Below are 26,342 nucleotides of genomic sequence, written 5' to 3'. Positions count from 1 at the left end.
ATGAGGGTTCTGGTTCTGTTACAGGAAAATTATCATAGAGCTCAGAAACCAACCCCTACCTGAAACCACCATAAGAGGGACTGGACTAGCAAGAAATTTTATGTCCTTAAAAAGGCAAGCAGTATTGCAATATACATATCCCAGGTCACCAGCTTTTCCCAGGACTCTCCCTTAGGCAATCCAAATTCCAGCAACTAGAAGTCCTATAAGCACTGCAGGGATTTTCCTTGCTTCCTAATCCTCTACAACTGAGATGCTCTCTTCTGTTCCTTGAGCTCCCAACTATTCCCTGAGGCTGGAAGTACAGGTAATTCCAGCTCTCCAGAGAAATATCCTGTCCTCTTTTTCACACAATAGCTAAAGTATAACCATATTACAATCATATTATAACAACCTTATATTCATATATAATTATACAACTTTTACAGTCAAGATCACTATATATTAATAGATTCAAGAATCAAACCCGAAGTATTAGCTGATCTATGAGACTCCAAGTGGAGCCGTCTTTTTAAAATGGAGATACTTGGAATGCTAAATGTGGGGCAGCAGCAGCAGCAGTTGTTTCCACAAAGTAAATCTCAATGGTATCAATTAGCAGATTCCTCCCGGAAATAATTAAAATGGGATTCTCTATTCAGTCTTCACAACACTGCTTCTACTGCAACCTCTGTAATACAACAGACTTCTAGAAAACTTTTCATGTTAATTTTCTCAGAGCCTGTATGTACAGAATTATTTGGTAAACAAGAAGTTTCAGACACTCCTATCTCCAAATAGTGTAACAGTTCTGCACACATATAGCTCCAGGCTCTCCTGCCCCCAATCTCTCTAAACTATTCACCTCCACGCAACACTTTCACTTTTCACTACTTTTAGACCAACCAGCCTGTGGTCACTATAGAAATTCTGAATTAAAAGCAGACAGGACGACTGCAGAGACATTATTTTATCTTCCAAAAACCAGCTTAAGCTCAAGATGTATCCATCTTGGCCCTTCTTAAAATATTTTCCACTAACTTTCCACATACTTCATTCATGGAAAATTATCAGGCACCTGCAACAAGCTGGCACCAAAATGTACAGAGAGAAACAGAATGTAAACCCTTGAGTTAGAAAATAACATTGCTTTGGCACGCCTTCCCTTCCTTAATCTGTTTTCTTCATCTCTATCAGGAATACCGTTTCAGATATTGAGCTGGTTTTGTTCACATACATTTTCTTGTTACTGAAAGATCAGAATGACCAAAGAAGGAAAACTGTACTGCAACATCTCAGTATTTCCACTGTAGAGTTTCTAAGAACAAATTTTAACATCTAATACTTCTAAAAAGCATGAATAAAAATTATTATAACTGAATGGATAAAACTTAAACTTCCTCAAAACCCCAAATTAAACTAGGTAACACTTCCTGATCATAAATTAAGAATTACTACAATGCAGGCAGCAAAGTACAGACTAAGGTAGAACTTCTAAGATGCCAATTTTTCTTGGCTTGTGTATGCTTTTGTCCATCTAATATTTTGTAGTTAAATATCTAACCACATTATTTTAAGTGGCAAGAAGCAGATTTCCTACAGAGGACTAAGAAAGCAAGTAGGGTTATAGGCCCTTATTAGCATTATCCAATGTGAAAGATGGCTATTTTACACAAAAAGCAAAGATCATATATCATTTGCTGGCTGGATCACAAAACAATTTTGCTTCGTATTGCATATATTCACCATAATAAAAGAAACTTTGTTTTGAAATACTTCCATTTATTTTTAAGAGACACACTTCTGTGCACATTCTCTTCTCCTCTATATCCAAGACAAGACTAGAGTCACCCATTGCATTTTCTGAACCAGTAATCTGTGCATCATTTGAGTTAAACTGCCTAGAAATGACTCATCACACTAAAAACTCTCTTAATGTAAACTAATTATAATGGGCACTATGATTACCATACCAGAAACAATTTTGCTAGTAAAAAAATAAACCAAACTTATTTTAAACAAAATAATGCTTAAATTGTTAATCAGAAAGTGTGTTACTTTCATCAGGAAGAAAAAATTTATGCAGTGACAGAAGTCGTGAGTTCCAAGCATCACGACTTCTACAACACAGTGCAATACCTTTTGCATAGCTGAGACCTCTTAACAGTATCACCTGAACGACTAAATTACAGCAGTGATACTATTTAGATTACTTACTAGACAAACAGATCAGTAAAAATGGAACCTGAAACACCTGAGATGTCATTTACCTACTAAAATATAAAAACTGATTAAAGACATCCTCAATTTACAAACACTTCAAATGGGACAATTCACATATATCAGTGTTTGCAGAATTAAGATCAGTGTCTTTTGTCTCCTTTTGACAGTCTGTAAAGGACTCTTACTAACCTTTTTGTAAGAAGACATCTTTAGAATAAATACTTGTGCGATGAGTTAAAACATAGGTAATCTTAGAAAGTGTATGTCTACTTATAAAACATAGAAAATAATGATACTGAAAACTTAAAATGCTGTGAAAAAATACTTCGGTGTTCTTAATGTATTCAACCTCATTTTTAAACAGTGCTTGTCACGTACAAATATATTCTAAACTACTGAGCTCATAAAGTTATGAACAAGAAGCAAAGAGAAAAGTACTTTGAACAGCCTTAGTTCACTTATTCCTTGGCAAATGAAACTGAAACCTGTCAGGGTTTACCATGCATAGAGTGAGAGTTCAGATCTAAGATACTTCATCACCTCTGAGAACAATCTGACCAAATTTGGTCAGATTCACAGTTATGCAGAGAATTTCATCGCACAGTCTCAAGAGAGTTTTCACCCACAAACACAGTAGTCCTTCAGCTCTCCAATTGTTCCAGTCACAGTCTGCAGAAAGTAAGGCTAACAAGGTTTCCTGAACGACTATGTGGCCAAAAATTAAAATTATTCCCTTTTGCTGTTGCTTTTCACTAAGAACAAAAATAAAACAAATAAATATATATTTACTTGTAGGTTGTTTTTTTTAATATACACACACACAAAATGTGTGCATGTGTGCCCACATGTGCATACCTGAGGTTTTCATTTTGAGGCTCTAGGTACATGACAAGTTAGGCAATTTTCCCAAAGACCCAAATTCTTAGAATTCACAAAGTTTATCTTTCGCATATTTAGGAATAGCATGTAGACTTCAATTACGATGTGCTCATGTATTTAATTACAATGCCTTTTAGGATATAGGTATCATAGCACACAAATCTAAGAAGCGTTATAAAGGATGGAATGAAGTTGTTAAAAATCAAAAAGACCCTTCAATTCAGCTTATTATCAGAAAGCTGATATATCAGTAAGCTACTATAAATTAATTTGTATTTACCAGTGGTAAGAACATGAAGTCAGGCAGCCAGGTTAACACACCATAATGATCTTAACGAATTCTTATTCCATGAGCATTTTAAGGGATCGTGAATTAAACTGATGTCAATATAGTATATCTATTTAAAGCAAAAGCTAAATTTAAGATGTTTTCCCTAAACAACTCTCCAAACTTAAGTTTCTTAGATTTGAAGAAAAAAGGTATGTGTTAACAAGTACACATACAACTGGATTACGGTTGTGTACAGTGTTTTGAGACAAACACACACTTTAGTGCAGTATTATCTAAGGCAAATCACAATTTACAAACACCCTTATACCTTGTAAATCTCACTTCCCTCGTCGTTCTTAAAATCATGGAATTGATATGGGGTAGAAGCACTATGGAGACTGTAAAATCAAGAATATCGAACTTCCCCCACTAAGTGTGTAACTTCCAGTATTCAGAAATTAAATTCACAGCAACTGTTTAGTCTCTGAAAAAGCAAGTATAGCTCTAAACTGACTTTTCCAATAATCTTCCAAAAATGTATTTATAAAACTTTTGTATATGTAAGATCTTTATAACGCAATGCTACTCTTCACAAATGATCCATTAAAGTGTTGCCTGAAACACACTACAAATCATTAAAACTCAATAAATACAGCATTATATATACAGACTGTACATGCATGCACACAACACGCATCTTCTAGGATGAAACCCATACACACCCTGGCCGTAAACAGAAAGAGTGGTAGAGAAAAATTCGATATACAGGACCTGCAGGGTACTGCAAGTTCTAACTGCATCAGCTAATAGCTCCTGTGAATTTGGCCCTTTTCACCAGAGCGGGCAAGAAAAAGCAATTAGCAGTGATATTTCACATGGTTTTTAAAAAGAACCTTCTGAAACAAAGTCACCTAGACACTATTTCTTTATACAAAAACATCAGGTTTAAAAAAAAATAAAAATGTTTTGAAAGCCCAGTGAAGAAATCCTATTTCGTCCTGAAATCGTTTCGCAAACATTGTAAATGTTCATAATGGAGCTCTCAGTAGCAATTACTCACTTGGAAGCTGCCACTCAACTGTCACCATGACAACAACGAAAACCTTTTCACGCCTAGAGAAAACAATGGGAATTTTTAATTACTGCCATTCGTTCTGCTGACAGTTTGAGCAAAACAAAATTCTACTCTAAAAAAAAATACGAATACCGATTTAAGATTTCAAGAATAATACAATTTTTTCCTTCAAACATCCTGCTCTTATTAATTTTTTTCCCCACATTTAGATTTCACATTTGCTATTTACCAAATGCTTCGGTGAATATGAATTTTAGGATGCCTGGCAGAAATCTTTTCACATCAATGCAGAGTAAGTTTTCTAAGTCACCTCAACGGGAAATCTCAAATGTTTATCAGAGACTGGCTTGTCTAAGCCACTATCATCACAGACTGGTTAACTGCAAAAGACTGGAGGCAAAGGTGTGGGCAAAGGATCTCATCTCTTTTCCAATTGTTCCCAACAGCATGAAAGATTTTAGTCGGGGGGGGGGGGGGGTTGGGGGTGGAGGGGTTAAAAATAACATTCTAGATACTGTTTTGGGGAAAAAAAAAAAACATTAAAAAATGTCATGTTTTGGATCCTGCAGATTCTTAAACATAAACCCCAAACTTGACAGAACTATTCATCAGCCACAGTGTGCATAAACAATCCCAGAAATTAGAAAATATTTTCAGTTCCCTGATAAAAATACACAAGGGGATAAAAAGAGGAGCACTGGTGGTCATTTTTCTCCATGCTACCACAAAACACGAACTACAGGAACTATTTTATATAACCACATAGCAACATTTTTCTCTAACAAGTTGGCAAATGGATACATCCTGATAATCTCATCATCTGCCATTATTTGTAGCTGTTCGTGTAGCATAGCCTATCGTCACACAATGATATTCAAAGTCGATTTAGAACATCAGGTTAGATCACGGAACAAAGGAAAAAAAAAAACCTATTTCTTGGCCTAAATCCACCATGACATGTCCTAACATGAAACTGACACACACACAAAAAAACCCACAAAAAAACCCAAAACAAACAAAAAAAAACACCCAAAAAACCCAACTCATATGATGCAAGAATATATATCTATATAAATATAAATATGCAAAATGGTGGGAAAACTAGTTTTTATACAGGTTTTACAGGTTTCAGAGTAATCACTTTGCTTAGAAATGTTATAGTATAGAAGTAAGGGATACGAATCCATTGGAAATGCAGTTAGATTGGCCAGGCAAAAAATTACTTTTTGTTTTGACATTAAGGATATTTGTTTACTCCACCAAAAAATGCTGTTCTAACCAGTAAAGTATTAGGATTCTTCCTCCTGTGTTTTTTTAATCATGCATATCTATTTGAAGCAACAGTTGCATTCATACAGATTAAGTACTCATGAATGCCAAAAAGCCATTCTATTATACACGGATATGTACCTTTACAGATAGAAACGTGTGCAATCTTCACAGAATATACGAACAGATGAGATTTTCAATTCCTTGCTTGAACAAATGAAACAAGAACAACAATTGTTTACAAAATAACAACAAAAAAGATGACGAGTAAGGCACAATGAATGAGAGTGAATTAAAATTCTCCAAGACATGAAGCCTAGGTGAACATTTTAAGCACAGACTCCAGCCAACATGATGAACTGCAATACAAAGACCAAAGCAACACAACAAAAGAAAAGCACAAAGGAACAAAGAAAAAGTTACTTATTCTGATATTACATGAGATCCTGAATAGGAAATAGGGGTCCAGTCTACAAAAGCACCTCTGGTGAAAGAGTTCTAAAACAAATATTCAAGAAGGACACTTGGAAAGCATCAATACTGAAAAGTTTCAAGTTCAATGGGGAGAACAAAAACACGTGTTCAGTACTGTGAGAAAGAATAAGTTTTTAGTGATCAGTAAGATCTTCACATCAACGAGAAGCCTGTGTTACACAGAGAATCGTGAATTAATTATTGATCTCTTGAAAGTAAAAGATGACAGGAAACTCAGAATTCTGGGAAGAAGCATGAAACTGAGCCTTTGAGAAATTAAATTCTGAACCAAACATACAGTTTCACTCATACGACAAATACTTAGCGAGCCTGATCAAAAGTATCAAAAGCACAGCACTGAAGCTAAGTACTTCACAGGTATTGCAGAAGCCTCAAATCTGGCTAGAGATAACATCCCAAGAACTTTTTTGCAGGAAGTGATCTAAACCACTAAGTCGTTAAAAGAACACAGTTGGAAAAAAAAGGACAGTACACATCCACTGCTGTTAGATATGTAAGTATTTTATTTCCTCTGCAGCTGAACTGTTTGGTTTGTTATTTTTTCTAAATCAAGGGCATCATTTCTATTGTCATGCAGAATTCATTAAGCCACTCGATCAAGTAGCAAAGGACAAAAAGTGGAGCTGACTCTTCTCAGAAAATATGTACATATTTTTCTACAAAAATGAAGTGTCCTTCTATGAAGAGTTAGTGTTGAATTATTTATTACTGCAAGGGCAGGAAGTGGTAGGGAGTCAAAGCCCTTTATTTCTCCATATTGTTCCAAATCATGACCAAGCAATGCTGAGTGCTGATTGCCTTTCTAAAGTGCACCATTTAACTACAGTAGGCTTATTCACACAACTTAGCAAATTCTACAGGCAGAATGCTCTAAAACAGCACCAAAAAAAAAAAAAAAAAAAAGATTCTGGCAATTCTGGCATGTATATTGATTAGAAAAATCAACTAAAAAAATCTGTAGTATTAATAACCTGAAATTACTTTGTTTCAACCATCACACTACAGAAGTTAATGATCAAAGCCTGTAGAAGCTTTATCACCAACATTGATTTAAATCAATTTTCCTACAGGGACCAATGGAATTATTTACATCAATATCTTGAACCCAGACTGGGTTGGTAAAGACAGTAAATCACTAAGATATAGTGCCTGAATAGAGGTTTTTATGAAATACTAATGTAATCAATCCTTATCACAAGTGCCTCAAGTGATATCAATTGCCGGTATCACTTGAGAAATCCAAGCCTCTTTAAGAAGTGTCCGAACTAGCTATTTGTCTTAGAGTTGATTACTCAAAGGTGTGCTTATTAGGAAGAAATAGAGAGATGTGCAAGTTTCTAGTGCACCAATATAAAATAAAAAATTAGAATTCAAGATGAATAATCCACATTGTGAGAGTGGTTTTAGGGTTGTATCTTTAGATATAACCACTAAAATAGTAATAAAAAGATTTATACACACATGCGCACACTTATATCTCAAGGCTGTATTTTCCTTTTGGTGCTAAAATTTTTTCCTACGTTACTTAAAGCCTAACCAATATTACAAGTCAGGTGAGGAAGAAGTGATCTTGGCTCCACGGAAATTTACTATACCTTTAATTAACTGCAAATGAAGCATTCCTGAAAGACACATCTAAAATAAAGGAATAAACTTTCATCCCACCAGCTACCTAATTATTAGCGTAAATCATTCTAAACATTTTGCTGGCTATCTTTAGCACTTTGACTTGTAGCTTAATGATATACTGTCCACGTAAAAGGAGTAAGAAGAATGATTCCATTAATGCAATCCTTGCCTTTCCTCTGTTCTGGGAAACAGACCTCATCTATTAGCAATATCTAATTACATTTGTGCTCTAGATCAACTCTAAAATCTCAACACTTTTATGATGGATTCTTTAAATTTTAAAATTTATTGATCAAATTATAAAGTGATAGAAGGCAGCATCAACTACCAACATGAACTCATAATGTTAAACAAAACAAAAACAAACAAAAGCCAGTAAGTAATACCAATTTTATTTGTTGAATTCTAAAGCCCTCAGATTTGGCAATTCATCAAATCCTATAAATGCTGCGATTTGTACTATGCATAGAAGCATTTAAATTCTGTTGTATCAGAACACTAGTTTTACTAGTAGAAGTGTTACCAGCAATATTAGTCGTATTAATTAGACTATCTACTTCTAGCACAAATGTTACTGAAATTAAATAATTTCAGTATCTCATTATCTCATTTTCCTGAAAGATCTTAAATGTAAAGAACTTGCAAATTCACAAACATTAGGATACATGTTATACAAGGCAAGTAGCATATTAGGAGCGAAATATAAATACTAGATTTTAAAGGGTGCAAAATTTCAGGATGTGTTATAATTTTAGGGCAAGCAAGTTCCAAGTTAACATTATAACCACCTCTTTCAAAGGAGAAAATAGAAAAATCGTACGCTTAAGTTGTGTTGTATACTTAGTACTTCTAATATTTAGAGAAAAAGTTCTTCACTTGTTTACACCACAAAATTATTTGCCTCAGAAGTGTATTCAGACATATTCTCTGTTGCTTCTCGTGTAAAAGCCCTTTTGGCTCTACATTCACAATAAACCATAGTTAAAAATATTTTGCTTTTCACTAACCAAACAACAAGAGAAATCCCCAAGGAATTAATCTGAAGATACCCTCAGTAAGAGTTCCTAGGATTACCCAGTGACTGCACATACATTTATTGTCAGATTAGATTCCCATGTAATTTCACATACTAGCACCAAAACTCAGGGATCCAAATAGGCAGTAAACAGACAACACATTCTTTGAAACATACTTGCAGGGCATTGGTTCTTTGCAGAACAGAAGTGTGTTATGTGTAACAAAAATAAAACTAATTTATTACTGTTTTCATTTAAAAAAAAAAACAAAACACAACCCAGATTAATTCCCAAGAAGAGCAACAGAAGAGCAAGCTGGATGGGAAGCATGATGGTAGAGAGATTCAGGACACAGGAAAACAACCTTCATTTCTTCTTCAAACACCATTTGTGTCATTGCTTCTGCTCTCACTACTTGGGCAGCATTTTTCCGGAAAAGTGCAAGAGGATGCCTGCTTAGGCAAAGACCAAATTACCAATCACATCTGACCAAGGTAATCGAACTATGGTGGTTTTTGTGAAAATATTAATTGAAGTCCACGCAGCAGCTTTACAGCTGTCTGATATGAAGATTGCAAATTCACATCTGTCCTAGAGGCATCTTCTACTTCTGCCTTCTGCCCTTCCTTTATCACCAAAACTTCCTCAGCTTCTGTGTGAGAATGTGTATGTGTTCTGTGTATGTGAGAATTCTCCACAGCAATAAATACAAATGAATGCATCATGACCTGAGACCTATCACGACAACTTTGAATCCAGAATAAATCAACAGCTGAAAGGAAGCAGCATATGCCAACTGGAAACAAATTATGATGACTTAAGCTCAAAAGGATGGCCTTAGTACTGAGCACCCATGGTTGTTTGCATAGCTCTGACTTCCAAGTTTTAAAGATACATATTATCATGTATCAGAAGGCTGACAGTATCAGAACCGCCCAGTTAAAGCAACCTTTACATTCGAAGTAGCTTCTGCGGATTCTTGGGGCAATTCATGCCATGTGAGTTTATTAATTTGCTCTAAAAGCAGGTTCTCCCCCCCCAAAAGGGAATCTTTCTTTGCAAACACCAATTCAACCATCTGAGTTACATTTCTAACTTGAACCACAAAAGCTTGTGCAATATGTGGTGCCTCTAGCTGGACTCCAGTGAAGGCTGCCCATATTTCTTCAGATTTCTATGAAGTATACAAACATTAATGGTGTGGGTCTGAGACACACCTGCTAATACAGATCTCCACTTCCAAATCAATGCACTTAACAACGATCAGCAGATTAACAATGATTGCTCCACCAAAAAAGTTCTGGCTATTATTCAAACTGGGCTTAACATGCTATATGTGATGCAATGAGAAGCTGAATAAACTGCCAAGAAAAACCAACGGCATGAGGATATTCACAACTGGAAAAACAACCAATGAAGAGGCAATAGTTTAAAAATAACAGAGCACAGAATGGATTCATGTATTGGGACACAGCTACTTAGCAGAACTAGGCAACAGCACTGCTTCAAAGAACCTAAACCCAAACACTTACTGCAGTTCCTAACCTGTCTAGTACTGAAGTAGAAAAGAATAAATGCTGCAACTTCCTACATGTTCATAATGCTTCCAAATTCTAAAAATTCACAGTTATAATATAAAAAAGAGACTGTGGGAGCATGCTTGCGAACTTTGAAAAACCATACTCTACCCAAGTTTTAGCAGCATCTAGAAAAAGTAAAAAATATTTTAGAAGAATAAGTTAATATACATCAATATCAGTAAACTACAGAGGAATTTTCTTTCAAACCATTGCAGTATTGCAGCCTATGCAAACTTACTAAATGCAAACATTCAATAGCTTAGTTGTTTGGAAAATTTTAAAGCCTGTGAAATTATAACATTTAAGCAACTGAGGTTTTCAGAACAGCTTGTGCTTAAAAATAAGGGGCTTATCTTTGGGAGCTTTTAGCATCTGAAATACAGCAAATCATGACCCAGCAGGGTGACAGTGCACAGAAGAGAATTTAGAGAGAAAGCACAATGGAGTGAAATCAAGGCCCATGGTGCATAGCAATAGAAAAGTTTACATTAGCAAATCCACTGCAGATTTGCCTAATGTTTTCAGCACATGGAAATAAGGCAGGCCCAGCAGACAGCAGCAATAAATCCATAAAAGAAAAACATTCTGCCAGTGAAGGAACATAAAAGACTCTTAGTAGGCATTAATAGATTGGTGCTGCTTTTCCTCAATTGCAACAATTTTGAACTGTGAACTGAGATTTAGTATTACAAGTTGACACAGGCCACATACTAAATATTCTGCATTTTATCCATCTACGGTAATACAGTGCAGGGAGAAAATAAACCTGCCTGTAAGGTTTCCACATGAATAGCCAGCATTGGAACAAAAACTTGATTGAGTCTTTCCCTATCCAAAAGCTACATCAACACTTGCTACTGTTCTTCAGACATCATAGAACAGCTCACAAACCTCTGTTGCTTTAACTCCAGCTTATCTCGTGGACACACCTGAATATCATTCTAATTAAAATCCAGTTGACCTGCAAGACAATATACATATATTTCTGTAATCGATATACACATGCTGAGTTTTCATTAGCGTGAACAATTTACAACAGAGAAACTCTTGTGAACAATGTTTCTGCATCTCTGACATCACCTGGAACCCACCTTCCCTCACATCATGCCGACAGAAGACAAAGGCACAATTAAAAGACTACAATAATGGGTAATGCTCCAGGTTTGCCCTTTTACATCCCTTCAGGCAACTTTTAGAGCAATGGAAAAGACAATGGCTGTAGGAAAACAAAGGGAAACACTCTAGGTTTTACATGAATGGGGACAGGAGAAGGGGAGCGAAATCAGTAAAAGCCAAAATAGGCTGAGAAAGAGAAGTTTTCAGAAGAGTAGTAAGTGAATAATTACTCTTACATGCCCAGAGTTACAAATTTGGTAAACCAGGTCATACTTCACATCTAGAAATCTTACCTAGCCAACAGCAGACAAGCATAAACCAAATCGTTTTTACTATAGCCACGTTGGAATAGACTTAAACAGAGGGAGTAACCTGGTAAGAAACCACAGTGGGGACAGAGCTAATGACACGTCTTCAAGCAAGAAAGACAAGCTTGAACTTGATGCAGTTTAACAGGAAAGCCAAGAAATTGATTTTTTTAAATGGATGATGTTGTTAAAGCAGTAGGTAAAATGTGGATTACTTACATGGGAAAAGGAGGATAAGTGCTATGGGGCTTTATGAAGTTACATTAAACCGGCAGAAAGACAAGGCCTCTAACCAGGAGGCTCTGTAAATCCTGAGGGAAAAGGGGCAGGTCTTCAAAATTTTAGGGAAAGGGGCAACAACGTGCAGGCACAGCTGGAATTTAGAGAGTAAAAGATAACTGCAGAGATGCTGTCCCACCTCAGGAGACTGCTAACTAACGTCAGACAGAGCTAACACCAGTAATGTCACAGCAAGCAAAGCTCAATAGGTACAACATCCAGGAGTTTCCAAGGAAAGAGACTAGTGCACAACAATGTCTGAAGATGACATGGCTCTTAATTTCTGAGAAAGCACTCTGTGCCATTTGATTTGTGACTTGGGACAAGTTGTATCCAAGACAGACGTGCCGGGGAAGCAGCGCGGTTATGTAGCACCCTGGCACCCTTCCCACATGAGGTCATAGTCTCAGCCATTACAGTTTTCTCCACTGTAATTGTTTTCCTTCAACAGATGATTAGTCCTTACCTAAAGTCGTGAGTAAGTGAAACCTCTTGCAGGAGCTGAAAACCTGATGTAAATTTTGAAAAGGCTAGCACCATCAGCACTATCTGCATTGCAGTCATCTCAGCAGTGTACAGAGGCATTTACACGTCAACAGGACTGACCGTCTGCTTCAAGCAAGTGTCTTTCATTTAAGATGGCCCTCCTCAGCATGTGAGAAAAGTAGTAGTCTATTAAAATCTAAAAATGGAATATACAAGTATCCATTTATTAAGTGCCTAAATTTATGCTCATTTTCTGCAGAAAGATGTCCTTCAAATGCACAGCACGACTCATAAAACTGGATTAGCAAAGTCATGTATCATACAACTGCCAAAATAACAGAATAAAAAGTGAGACTAAATATAATCTACATCTTATTTGCATAGGTACTATCTATATTTAACAATTTGTTATAATTCAAATATTAGCTGACAGTTATTAAAATTTAAACATAATTCACCATATTGGTTATAATTTTCCTATAGTTAATTGCTTTAAAAATAACTTTCAAGCTTCTGCAATGCCCTCATTTCTGATTTAATAAATGTTGAATTTGCATAAAGAAGAAACTTGCAAATTTATGCCTTACAAATTTTTTGCCAATGCTTCAACTTTTTTTCTCCAAACCAAATTGTAACAAATTCCTAGTTTACATTTCTCAAATTATCAACTAAATGCTGCACAAACCAGGACCATTTCTAGGACCATCCTTTAAACCGCAGGACTTATTACAAGCAATATTTTCCTTTACGTATACTTGAAAGAGCACTATTTCTCTCTAGGCTCAATTTTTAAGACACAAAGTTAGTTTCCATATTTAAATCCAAAACCAGTGTATTAAGAGCATAAACTCTTGGTGTTGTAGGACAGTTCTTTGATGTAAATTTTGCTGTATAACCCTGAGCCCCAAATACACCAAATAAATCTCAGAAAACCTCCAGACACGTCCCTATAAGGATTTTTAAAGGATCCAAGAGGTATCCAGGCAGCTTCAGCTCTAAGAGAAGCAATCACAGTGTAAATCTTGGGAAGCACACTACTGAACTAAGAACTATGATAATTCATTAACTTAATTCCATAAGAAGATTAGTCAACTGCTGAGGCAGAAATGGTAACAGAAAGAAGAACTGAACAGAATTCTGAACAACCGCCATCATTCAGGAAACCAAGTTACTGTATATTTATACCAACAGAGCAATTTTGTTTCAGAACACACACATGCACCAATTCCGCTAAACCAACGGAAATAACACACAACATTCCACAAATAAACAAACTGCTCTTTCATGCCGAAATCCTCAGAACAATGAAAGTACAAAAAATTTTACACCTGAATCTCTAGTTATACTAGACATTTTCCTTTTTTTTATAATGAAGAATGTTAGAAAATAGCTGTTAAGAAAATAGTAACATAGAACTTGTTGTAACTGGTTCTGCTGGCCAGATATCAATGTCATTAGGAGAACTACAATTACATTTCCGTGCATAAAAGCCTAAAATACCAGATATCACAAAATGTAAAAAAAACTATTCAAAGTTTGCGTCAGAATTAGTTAGAAAAGTAATCCACATCAGAGCTATTGCTTTGCATCATATGCAGTTTATACTTTTGCCTCCTTTTAAAGACACGTAATAGATAACATTATCATAATGCTCATATTTTTCCTCAGTCACCTCTTTCCTGACAGAATGATTTATAATGAATTGTTGCAATCTGCCACACATTCATCTGATTACACCCTTACCAGCAAGCCACGCTAGGAATGTGGAAAGAGACCTGAGGAGCCAGAAGGTAATGTGCGTTAAGGAAGGCAGAAGTGACACACATGCCTAAAGAAGGCAATACCCAATATAAGTCAACACAAATGAAACTAGCAACATACCACCACCAACAGTTTCACAAGTGCTCAGTTTGACACTGGGACAGCACGGAGACCATCGCAGTTTCACCGCTGGCCCTGTTGATCACAAGCGAGCCACGTGTGGGGTTGTGTCCATCTACTGGCCACTCACGCAGAGCTGAGGCTTTTCATCTCCAGTTCAGGTATGACAGAATAGGGGAGATTTAAAAAAAAAAAAAAAAAAAAGGGGAGGGTTGCGGGTGGCAAATGAATACAGTGAGGAATAAAGGGGTGGGGATGGAGAGGTAGGAGATAAGCCAGAGAGAGGAAACTTCCCATACTACTAGAGGCATTTTGTAAGAAAAGCATTCTTAGCCAGCTCCACTTTTCCAAGGAAGCAACCGAGGAAAGTCATGCAGGAGCCACAACACCAGTCCACACCTTAATCAACATCCCTCACTCATGATTTTGTGCTTGTATCTTCTGGACAAAATTTAGAGATGGTGATCTTGCAACCTGCCTCATCTTTAACAGTCTTCCTATCATTTTGTCTTCTCAGAGATCAGCCTGTACTTAAGATTTATTCCCTGCAAGCAAACCTCTTTTTTCAAGTTCAGTCTTGCTTAATGAGTTACTTTTTATTATGTGAAGCTTTTTAATGCTTTGTTTGTTCTGTCAAGCCCAAATAACTGCTGACATTCTAATCATGAGGCCCCTTGGAGAAAAAAGGGGGGGTTTTCTTGCTTAAAAGCAATCTTTACATTTGCTTGTAAAGCACTTACATAATGTTTAAACCACTTTAATATAAAAATAGCCTGCCCACATTTTAAATATTGCAGAGGATAAAATTTATAAAACTGAACTGTCGTCTTCATATTTCGATCATTCCCTCTCCGACTTAAATCTGAATTTAATATATTCCTTTTTAGATATAAAGGAGATAGCTAGTGATAGCAGCCCAACTTTCTTCACTAGTTCTTCCCAAGCCCTGAAAAAGGAATTACCCAACTAAAAAGCAGAGATTGATCTCCTTCTTCCAGTATGAAAGGTACATTTTATTGTAGGCATATATAAAAAAATCAAATTCTATAGGGAAACAGCTTCTAAGGCCAACTCAAATTTAGCACACCATATTCTTGCATATATTTTGTTAATTTTGTCAAAAACTCTGCCCTCCCCTTTCTCCTCCTCTTCACCCTACAGGGGAAAGGGAACAGCTCTGAACCAACAAAGGACAAAAACCAGGAAATTGTGCTCAACTGATTTAGTTATTACAAGAAAAACATAATTGTAAATTCCTGTCGTACACATGCATATTGCTGAATATTCAGGACAGCAACATCAAATGGTTACCCAGGAGTTCGGGTAACACTACCAAACAAGGAAATATTTTAATATATTTTTTGTTATTCTTGATTGCTATTGCCTGACCTCGTTATTTCCAAAAGATTTTAGTTTAACTAAACTTGTCAGGTTATGCTACAAAGAAAACTCAGTAACTTTTGTTTCTTTGAAAGCACTTGATTTCTCCTAACACTCTACAACATGGGGGTGGATCAAGATTTATTCCTCTACCTAAAATACAGCAGTGTTGTGTTTGTGGGTTTGTTGGTTTGGTTTTTGTTTTGTTTTGTTTTGTTTTAATTTAAAAAATGGTTGCTAATTGAAGACCAAGATTTGAAGTGGGCACTGGCTCCCTCCTCAAAGGAAAAGCAACAGCTTAATGCTGCAACATTTCTTCCCTTTCCACACTTAAACACTGTCAGCTTGGTGATTAGTTTCAATTATAACAGCTTATTTATGATATTGCAACAACTGGATGGGATCTGCATTACTGCATTTGGAATCAACTGCAGACCTGCAATTGACTCATCTTGAATTCACAAAATTACAAGCTTTCACTCTCCCCCACTAGATACCTACTTTTTTCCTTCTCCTTTTTAGTGTAAATCTTTTCAAAAAAAGTATAATAGCATGCATGATTCCAAGGAAGTCTTGATCTGTAGAGCAGCCTTTTGTTGTGAACATGGTTTCCATCAACTGCCCTAGAAGATGAAATTCCAGTATTACAAAGGGCTGCAGAAGGTTCTGATACTGGTTAGGCCAAAGGGCTCTGGCAGCCCTGATAAACCCTAAAAACTGTTCTGCTACTTTGAATATAACTACTGAAAATGCTAAGATCTCTGAACTATGCAGAACACCCATGTCTTGACCCCTGTGCATTTGTGTCAGAAACCAGAAGGTTCTTTCTAAAGAGGAATCTTCTTATGAAAAAAAGTATCATAGTCCACCAGCAGAACTCCAACCACATAACAGAAATGTTAGTTATTGCTCCCTAGCTGAGCCAGGGTTGGGTTTTGTATTATCTCATGTTTCTCTGTGAGGAAAGAAATGTCACTCCTCCCACTGAAAAAAAGTCCTCCTACTCAAAATTGGTTCTGAATGTGTTTCCGAGGCAAACAAAAAAACAATGACCATTTTCTAAAATGGCTACAATCTGCTAGTATCCCAGTGGAGCTGAAAGCTCTACCTTGTCAAACACATCTAGGACACTAGATCTCTTCTCTTTGCCAAAGAAAAACTCATATGGTTACCATCTTCTCTAGCAGCCTAAAGCAATGAGAAATAGCAAATGTCCTTACAAAAAAGGTCTCTTGCCATACCAAGATAACTGGGAAAAAGACATGAGCACAGCCTCTGCAAGCTCTTCCACAAAAAACTTTGTTCTTAATCTCTACTGATTAAGTTTATGAAAATCAAAGCATTATAAGCATATTTTCAAAGACTTTTGAACAGACTTCCTTCTACACTATAAGACACATGAAAGAAAACTAACATTACAACATTAAGCAGGTGAAAAAAATGCAAGCTACCTGACTAATGCCATTCTAGCCACTGTAAGATGGCACATAGCAGATTTACTCGCATGCTTTGGCTACCATTTAAATTTTCACCCCCAATACCGACTTTACATTTGCTGCTACTTGTCTTGAAGTACAGGAATTGTAGATGGTACTACTTTCTTTGAATTTCTATATTAAATACCAAATCTGTAAAAAACAAAGACAATACATTACTTGAGGAAGTGTTTTTCAATTGCATGGAGTATTTCCGACAACTAATACCTACATCAGACCTCTCGTATTGTACCATGAAAGAAAAAATAAGAAATGTTATCAATCTCAACATAAAATTCTATTAATCTGCAAATTTTGTCCAAATATGGAAATGCTCCCTAGAAAATCCAATTCTGCATTGCATGGACACTAAAAATAAGTTACAATATGGCTTAAAAACACAGTGCCCAAGAGGAACTCCTGATTTATGCAATTCCATAATTCACAGCCGTCCAAGAGGCCATGCCACACCGAGTGACTCAGTTTTGGAGATTATCTTGGAGATGACCAAGACACAAAATATAAACAATGTCCCAAGCAATCTTTAGAAAACCATAAATGAACAAAATGCTGATTGTAGACTCTTCCAGTACAGGCTATCTTCAATACTTTAGACCACATTTCCACAAAAACATCATACCGAAACCATTACTCTTTATGTGTAACATTCCAAACACAATGCAATTGCAATAATTCTGATATCTAGAAAATTAATCTTGCCTACACAAAAGGCAAAGTTTCTTGAAGACAGAGCTTTTCCAGAACCCTGTTCAAGACTATTATGCCATCCCAGATGCAAGCCATATTAGATTAATGTCTCTGCCAACATACAAACTTAGCAAAATGTATACTAACCCTTCCCACTCCATAGAGGTCACAAACCAATTATGATAAACAGTAGTCTCACTGCCTATTTATTTTACTGGAAAATATTCACTCACCCGAATACGTCAACTAGAGTGGAATAAAAATCCTAATTCAGTTCTGTCTCTGTAAACTGTATTACTCCCCAGAAAGAGATGTATGTTGCTACTCTGAAGGAGGAGTCTGCACTGGGGATGACTCTCAAATGACTGCAGAAATACTAATTTTACATAGTTGGAGCTGCAAAGTTTCCAGTGGTTGTACACAATGCGAAGAATTTCTCTTTATAGGTACCAGAACAAAAACAGAGTCAAAGTTGGAATGACGTAGTGATGAAAGGAAATAAGTCCCCCCAGTTCTACATATATAAAACAGGATTTAATGATCTCAGTTGCATATCATAGAAACTAATTCTCTTATCTGAAAATTATTAAACATATGCTTCATTGAAATGAAGAACAACTATTTAAAAACATGTAAGAAAGAGAATTAAAAAACAAAATGCAGTTAAACAGCAGAGATGCAAATGTTCAGGAACTTCAGTCCACCTCTTTCCACAACAGGAAAGTGAGGACTTGAACTGACTTACGAGACCTTCACTCTGTCCTGAAGGTCACTGTGGAAACCAGGGAGTTGGGTGGCAGGCTCTGGTCATTTTCATCTTAAGGAGTAGGAGTGAAGAGGTGTGTGTTTGACTAATCATCTAATTTACCTTTGGGAAGAGAAGGCTTTTGCATCAGCTGCCATTTACTGATTTTCTGTCATCTTTAATTTCCAGCATATTCATATCTATTATCACAAAAAAGGCTAGAAAAAAATGAGAAAGACTACTAGACTCCAGCATCCAAAGTCAGGCCAAAGGACAATGACCATCAGCAATCATCGTGATTGACCTCTACCTTTGACCAGACAGCCTGGTAGTGCTACAGATACAAATATGCAAATAAGCGCAGGAACTTATTTCAAAAAACACACACAGAAAAGTAGTTAAATGAACAATACGCAGAACCACTTTTGTTTCTATTCACAAATGACTATCACTGCAGCCTCACAAAACTAACCCATGCCACTGTGTGTGCTGCAGGTTATGAAGATTGTCAGGTTCATTCTCTGGATATAAACCTGTTAATTATTAACTTGGTCTCTTATCCTACTCTTCAAATGTCTCACAGAGAGATGAGTAATAGCATAAAACTCCTGTTCCAACTCTGATTTTCCCCTCCCTCTGTTACCTATTGCAGCATGAGAAGCAGGGACTTCAGATTTAGACACAATAAACAGCGATTACATTCCTTTATTAAGGTGTGCCAGAAACCTGAGATCTTTCAGCCAAAGAAGCTGTAACAGTAACACATTCCTTCTAATTATTATGCAATGTTACAGCCTTCCACAGCAGGAACGGTAATTTCATGGTTAGAATCCAACCCATTCACTAGGAAACTATCATAGAGCACTCTCAGAAGGAAGGATTTTTAAGAAAACAGGACAGCTAAGTCAAAACGATAAACCAATACGAAGCCTGCACAATCAAGCCTTATCACAACGCTAGTGCTTATTCACCTTTCCACGCGTGCACATTTTTTGTGAATTGTCTTAAAATCATAATGACAGTAAGTACTTTTGTTTATTTACCATATGCAATTCTGCATGAAAAAGACTTAAAATTATTTATGTTTCTAGAATCTGTATAATTTCCACTTCTCAACCCTGTAGGTATCTGGTTCTTAATAAACAGCTAGAATATCTGAATACATAACACACTTTAAAAAATCTCAAGGGTTATAATGTCATTTTTCCAGTTAGAAAAACTCTCAAAATACTTAGTATGTTTAGAAATAAAAAAATATTTGCTTTAAACAAATGCAAACCTAATTAAAAAGTCAGGCACAAAGCATTCTAAAACTCTATGTTTTTCAGCTTCTTAGTTCTCTGGTTTCATAAGTTTTTTCAGAGAAAGAAATAGAAAAAAAAAAACCTGTTAACACAAGCATCATTCTACAGCTCTATATGCAAGCACATTAAAAGATAAAACACGATATACCTGCATGACACCTGGTAGAATGGATATCCCGGTAGAGGAACAGAGTTTGAAAATCCAGACTGACTCGACATTGCCTTCCGGTACTGTATCCACTTAAATCGCTTCTATATTCCATACGTTAATTCCTTACAAAAAAAAAAGTCTATGTATGTATCCATCTGTACATTTGTTCAAAGCTAACTAAAAAGAAACCAAGTGCATATTTGAAGGTCTTGAAGATTCAGCCTGCATTTCAAACTGCTTCCTCAGGAGTGAAATTCCTAAAAGCCAACACCCTCATGACATCACATACTACAAAATCATAAACATGCAATGGTTTCAGTAAAGCAAGGACAGCCCATTGTTTTTGACTCGACATAAAATCCTGCACTGCATTCTTCTTGAAAACAGTGCCTTTCAGGCTGGTGAAAGGCAGAGAGACCGGCTGTCTTAAACAGCAGCCCTGCTTTGGCAGTCAGCCAGCAACCAGCAGAACTTATTGCCAATGCCGCAAATCCCTCCTATCAGCTAATGAAGATCCAGACTGCAGGTGAAATACGACTTTAGCCCATGACAAGAATTTCCTTGAAAACACGAGATCCATGATCTTGAACTTCATGATAAATATTTCTTTAAAAAATTCCAGTTAAAGGTACAATGCATACTATTGTTTTATAAGCAACATCAGATGGCATTGCACATTACAGTAGTATGAAAAATCAATGGAGTCTTCCCCTGCTAAAAAAAAATCCTATCCTGCTACACTCTCAGCTATGGGAAAGGAGGGGGGAAGGATCAGAGGTGGAATCTTAAACTACATTATTTATGCTACTGACTATAGAAATAAAATTATGTGCATGCATTTTTGTAGTATTTTACTACAGCTTAAACTAAAGAAATATGAAAAGTGAGATTTCTTTTGATATACAGTACATGGTAAGTTACGTGAAAGTTTATTTGGGCATGCCTTCCTCAGGAGAGGAAGAGACAGCTGGAAAGCAGGAAGACATGTGAGTAGCCACAGTACAGCTCAGTGGCATGACTAATGTCAAACAGACTTAAATGATTATCCACCTATACTACTCTCAGAGTAAAGAAGGTGTGTCGTGCCCTCACACGAATACTTGCTTAGTTTAAGCAAAATATTAAATAAAACAGATTTTAGAATTATATTATCTCTGCTAACTGCACTGGAATATATTAAAATGCTGAATTTAATACCTCTACACCATGATGTATTATTTACTCTCATATTATTTTGTCTCTCACTTTTGGAAAAAGACTGAATCTGTTTCACTTGGTTTTTCACCAGTTTATTAGGAAAATGGTAGAAAACTTTGTCACTACTCTAGGTACCTTTTAAAGTCTGACTTAAAAGAATGGGAGTTTGTCCTTCTACCTTAAATGAATCTTAAATTTAAAACTAAACTTCATCTTGAAATGTATAGTTTCTTGCTCATATAACTCAACTGTTTTTATAGTGTTTTAACAGCACTGTGATGTTTTAACTTGCCTAACAAGTATTTGTCATGGTGTAAAAAAAAAAAAAGGCAGTTTATTTGTGAAACTTGACAACAACAACATTCCAAACAAGATGAAACAGTAGGGGAAAAAAATCCCAAAACAATCACACACTACAGAATAAGGTCTTGGTCCTCAAAAAAATGGGAATGCTTATTAATCAGCTCTCCACACTGTCATACACAGAGCTCAGTCAAGTAACTGACTGTTCCCACCAGCTACGACTTGGGGAATCACAGACCATTTTACACAAAAATTGCAATGTGCACTTGCACACAGAATAACATGTAGATACCACACATAGGTCACTGCATACAGCATCAATTTCTGAAGTTCTATAAAAATGCCAGGATAACATAAAGAGAGCATGGTTTGCCCAGAGAAGTAATTTTTTTTTATTAGCCCAGCTGATATGCCTGGATATGACTCTCAAAAACGACACAGATAACAGCAAAAAAAGTTGTGTGCATGTGAGGGGAAAAGAAAACTCTACCAGGTCTGTCCAAGTCACCTTTCCCTGACGCCTCATCAGGGATGTTAGGCTAAGCTTTCATCCCGACTGCCACAACTGCTGAGGGCCATGTAAGACGTTCTGCTACACTGCTCTGGTTGGGCCTGATGAGTCATCTTTGTGCATGTCCCTAAAGCACTTATATTTCTGTCCTCTACATTTACTCATTTTGTATTTGGTGCCCCCTTAACACTGACAATCACAGCATTAACACACTTATGCAGTAATTCTCATCTCAAAATAATTCTTCTTAGTCCCAACCAGGGTTTAGGGTGTTTCCATTTGATTTGCCAGTTGAAAAGAATGTTAGTGTCAAGTCAGCAGATTACAAGCTTATAAACCAGGAGTCTTAGAGGCTGCCAGTGGTTCACCATGCTATTTTGCAAAAAATCACTTAGTCCCTTAATGCCTAGCTTATCCACATAATAAGGAAAATACTGGCTGACAGCAAAGGAATGATGCGAGGTTAATTTTTTTTTTTTGCAATTAAGTATTAAAATCCTCTGATTAAAGATTTATGAAGGGATAAAACAGCTGTAGCATTTGAGGGGAAAAGTGTGTGGGAATATTCAGAATAGAGCTTTCTTTTTGTCTCCTGCTCCTAGCTCTAACACAACAGAAGCATTATTGCTCTGAAATCTCAATTTAAATATAAAAAACATTTAAATTTTAAAATGTGGTGGAAACTACATAGTTTTTAAGCAGGTGGACAGCATTACACAGCGTTTAAAGATGGAGATAAGCAAGATGACCATAGGCAGACAAAAACTGAATTTAAGACCTTCACAGAAGCAGAATCCTTCATTGGTAAGTATCATACCAGTTCAGCGATTTGGAAACAGGAAGGGAACATGTGCCATAAAAGACAGAAAGGGGGAAGAGGAAAGACCAAAGGGAAAGCCTCCACACAGTGACATGCAACATTTACCAAGTGCCCCTTTTATTTCTTTCCACTTGCAGGCTTGATTACAGTACAGAACTACTTCTGGGAGCCAGACCTACTTGCCAAACACCACCTCCAATAAATGAGACAAGTGGGTTTCGTTCCAACTGCAGGCATGTTTGTTTGAATTTTACTTCCGTGTTTTAGTGCCAGCAAACTCACTTAAAAATAACCACATTAGTATTGTTTGGCATAGCATGCCATTACTTTGCTGGAACAAAACTGAACAAAGAAAGTAAGTTTGAGGCACAAATACTATGTGTTTCAGAATTTACAGTGACCTGAATCCTGAAGTATACTGAAGTGACTTGTTAGCCGTTACAGCATTTAATGCTGCTACTTGAAAAGGTATGCAATTCTTCACTGAGGTGTAACTGCACTTCAGAAAGCAGGGATAGGCTGAAAGACTGCAGAAGAGCAAGCTCACAACCACCTTTGGGTATTCAAACAAGTAGCATCCTTGCTAAACTAATGGAAAATTTATTTAAACTAAAAAGGCAGATTGAAGGAGAAATAGAAACTAACCTTATTACTGGAACCTAAACCAACTTCACCAAGTCTAGAAGTGAAAGCAGGCACACTGTAGACAGCTGTGTGATTATATATCAAAATGCATATCAAGTGTTTAGTATTCATAAAAATAGAATGAAGTGTCATGCAGAAGTTATTGTAACATCAATACCATAAATCAGTAATTTACTCCCAAAGCGTTATATTTGATTCTCATCTAAGCAAAATTCTATTTTCAGCCTGAACATAAAACTTCTCTTAGCTACTTTACTACTAGACAAGCTGTAAAAATGCTCAAAAGTCCAACACCACGTCCCTGACTCGCAAGGCAATCTAAAAAGCATTACCCAAAAGCCATTCCAGCTACAAGCAGTTAGGCTGCAGCCTGTACAGCTTCCGTTGACCTCACGCATTCCAATTCTACATCAAGTCAAAAATCACAGCTTAAACGCTAATCACACATCACCATAACACTTCAAAGCACATCTTCCAATTTTGGGCACAAAAGCCAGGAGGTGGCACACCTCTCTCTGGCCTCTTCCACTTTTCCTGGAAGTTGCCACTCCCCATTTGTACGTAGCTTAGGGCCTCATTCCGTCCACTCTCCTCTGGGTGCTCAAGAGACAGGATCCTTCTTCAGGCTTCACATATTAATACTGCAATCATCCCTCTACCGTAGTATCTGATGGCACCTACAGACACCAGGTTTTAGCACGCTATTCTGTAACAATGACCAGCACAGAATGACTGGAGGGCGACATAGAAGTATGTGCCACTAGCAACTTAGCCCTGTTCACAAAAGGATCCCTTATGGCAAAGTGTCCGTTCATGGAGTTAGGTAGAACAATGTTCCTAGTGTACCTCAAAGCAAAAGGAGGTATGGTGTCATGTGTAAAACTTTCATCACTTAAGAGCCAAAACAGCAGCTCTCATGTCACAGTCACCACCCATGCAACTCCTGTACAATAGTGTGTTTTACATTGCAGCCTCCCATTCCTCCCACATCACACCTTCAGAGATTTTAAAGGAAAACCAGAAGGCAGTTTGTTTTCAGTTACAGCACTTATTTGTTACAGTTTTATTCTAAACATAGACAGCAGGATAGGTAACTAAGCAATTGCGAGAAAAAAACCTAAAGCTCATAGACCAAAATAAGCCATTTAAGGAGCCTAGAGCCATAATGGCAAAATTTTATTTGACAGAATTATTTCACTTATTCTGGATCTCAGGTAACTTTTACCACCAGATGTTTCAACAGTCAGCCATGAATTCTCAGTTGCTCTCACTAATATTGCGTGATAGCAAATATGGGAAGAAAGCATGTACTAGATTTGAGATTAATCAACTGCAATCTTGATCTAGAGGTCACATAACCAATGTATGTTTCTTTACTGTTGAGTAAGCGTTCAGGCAGAAGCTAAGCAACTTTTTATTGTGGCCAAAGGTTCTCAATTGATTCATGAGCAACTGAACACGGCTCACACCCTGCCTTTCAGACATAACCCTGATCTTTTTGAACTAGAGCAGTGAATCTTCCTGCCCGCAAACCTAAAATCACAATGAAATTGTAATGTAACCAGGTACCATGTTCTCAGCCAGGCCGTTCTGCTCTACAGCTGGCTAAATTAGTCTACAACAACTTGCAGAACGAGCAAGAAAAGTTCTTGTCAACAATAAAACACCAGGATGTCTTCTGGGGCAGAACAGGAATACCTGGACTGTAAATTAACATACTGCAAGTCAAGAAAACTCACAGATATAAACCAATGACCGTGACATAGACAGGAAGGGGGAAGTACCCTCCTTATGACCTTGCCTTCCTCTCTAACTGCAAATCCAGCTGAAACAGCTAGCCACAAGTAACCTGCAATGGGAAACTAACTTCCAGGATCACCTGATCGCTACCAACAGTCAGAAGTACACAGGTATTAGTTATTCTGTACCTGTGCACATAAACAGTCTGTACTGTACATCTTCGAATTCTACATGCATAAACTTTGGGGGATGATCGCATTCTCAACGCTAGCAGGAAGTACGACCCTGCACCACCAGATTCACTCTGTATCAACCCCTTGACCTTTACCCGGGAAACAAAGTAAACACGTCACCTGGCCACACGGTCAGACTGATTACCAGCAATCCATCACCTGCCAGTAGACTGGGAGACTGCTCTGCTGTTGCTGGAAAGCAAGAGGTTCACAGGCTACAGCAGTGACCATCAATGACACAGCCATTCCATCACTGGAGTCTGGCTGGCCTGGCACTGCCCTCACACTGGCTTTGGAAGGAGGTGGCTAAAGGACTAAACACCTCTTCTCCTCAGCTTTACAGCATACACAAATCATAAGGACTGCCACCTGCAATACACTAAGGAAGCTCAGGTCGGGCATACCAGTCTGATAGAGAAAGGCTGCAGGATTCACATGCCTGAAAATCCGTACCAGCATCATCACTGGCCAGAAAGAAGAGAGAATTTCAAAACAAATCAAGCAAAACCCAGAAAAAAACCAAAACATTTAAAGAAGCCCGAACCAAACCAGAACCCCATCTAGCTCCTCATAAAAGGAAGTTCATCAACTTGACCCATCTCTACGGGACTTCTCCATCAGATTAAGGCCTGTACCAGGTATTG

General features: G+C 37.0%; 1 protein-coding gene across 11 annotated transcripts in view; it reads right to left on the bottom strand.

Moving 5' to 3' along the window:
• PLEKHA7 (pleckstrin homology domain containing A7) overlaps window positions 1-26,342 on the bottom strand; it is a 181,299-nt gene that overhangs the window by 106,394 nt on the left and 48,563 nt on the right. For 2 of the 11 annotated variants that reach the window (XM_075094685.1, XM_075094689.1), the window contains exon 1: window positions 20,247-20,690. The exons of the other annotated variants lie outside the window; for them this stretch is intronic. In XM_075094685.1, the coding sequence (XP_074950786.1) occupies window positions 20,247-20,317 (71 nt within the window). In that variant the 5' untranslated portion in view covers window positions 20,318-20,690. Of the gene's footprint in view, window positions 1-20,246; window positions 20,691-26,342 lie in introns of those variants that run through there. 11 annotated transcript variants of the gene reach the window in all.

The sequence above is a fragment of the Phalacrocorax aristotelis genome, chromosome 5, assembly GCF_949628215.1.
Source record: "Phalacrocorax aristotelis chromosome 5, bGulAri2.1, whole genome shotgun sequence".
NCBI classification, from domain to species: domain Eukaryota; kingdom Metazoa; phylum Chordata; class Aves; order Suliformes; family Phalacrocoracidae; genus Phalacrocorax; species Phalacrocorax aristotelis.
Note: the sequence above shows the minus strand (reverse complement) of the source record. Positions and strands in the feature narration are given on the sequence as shown.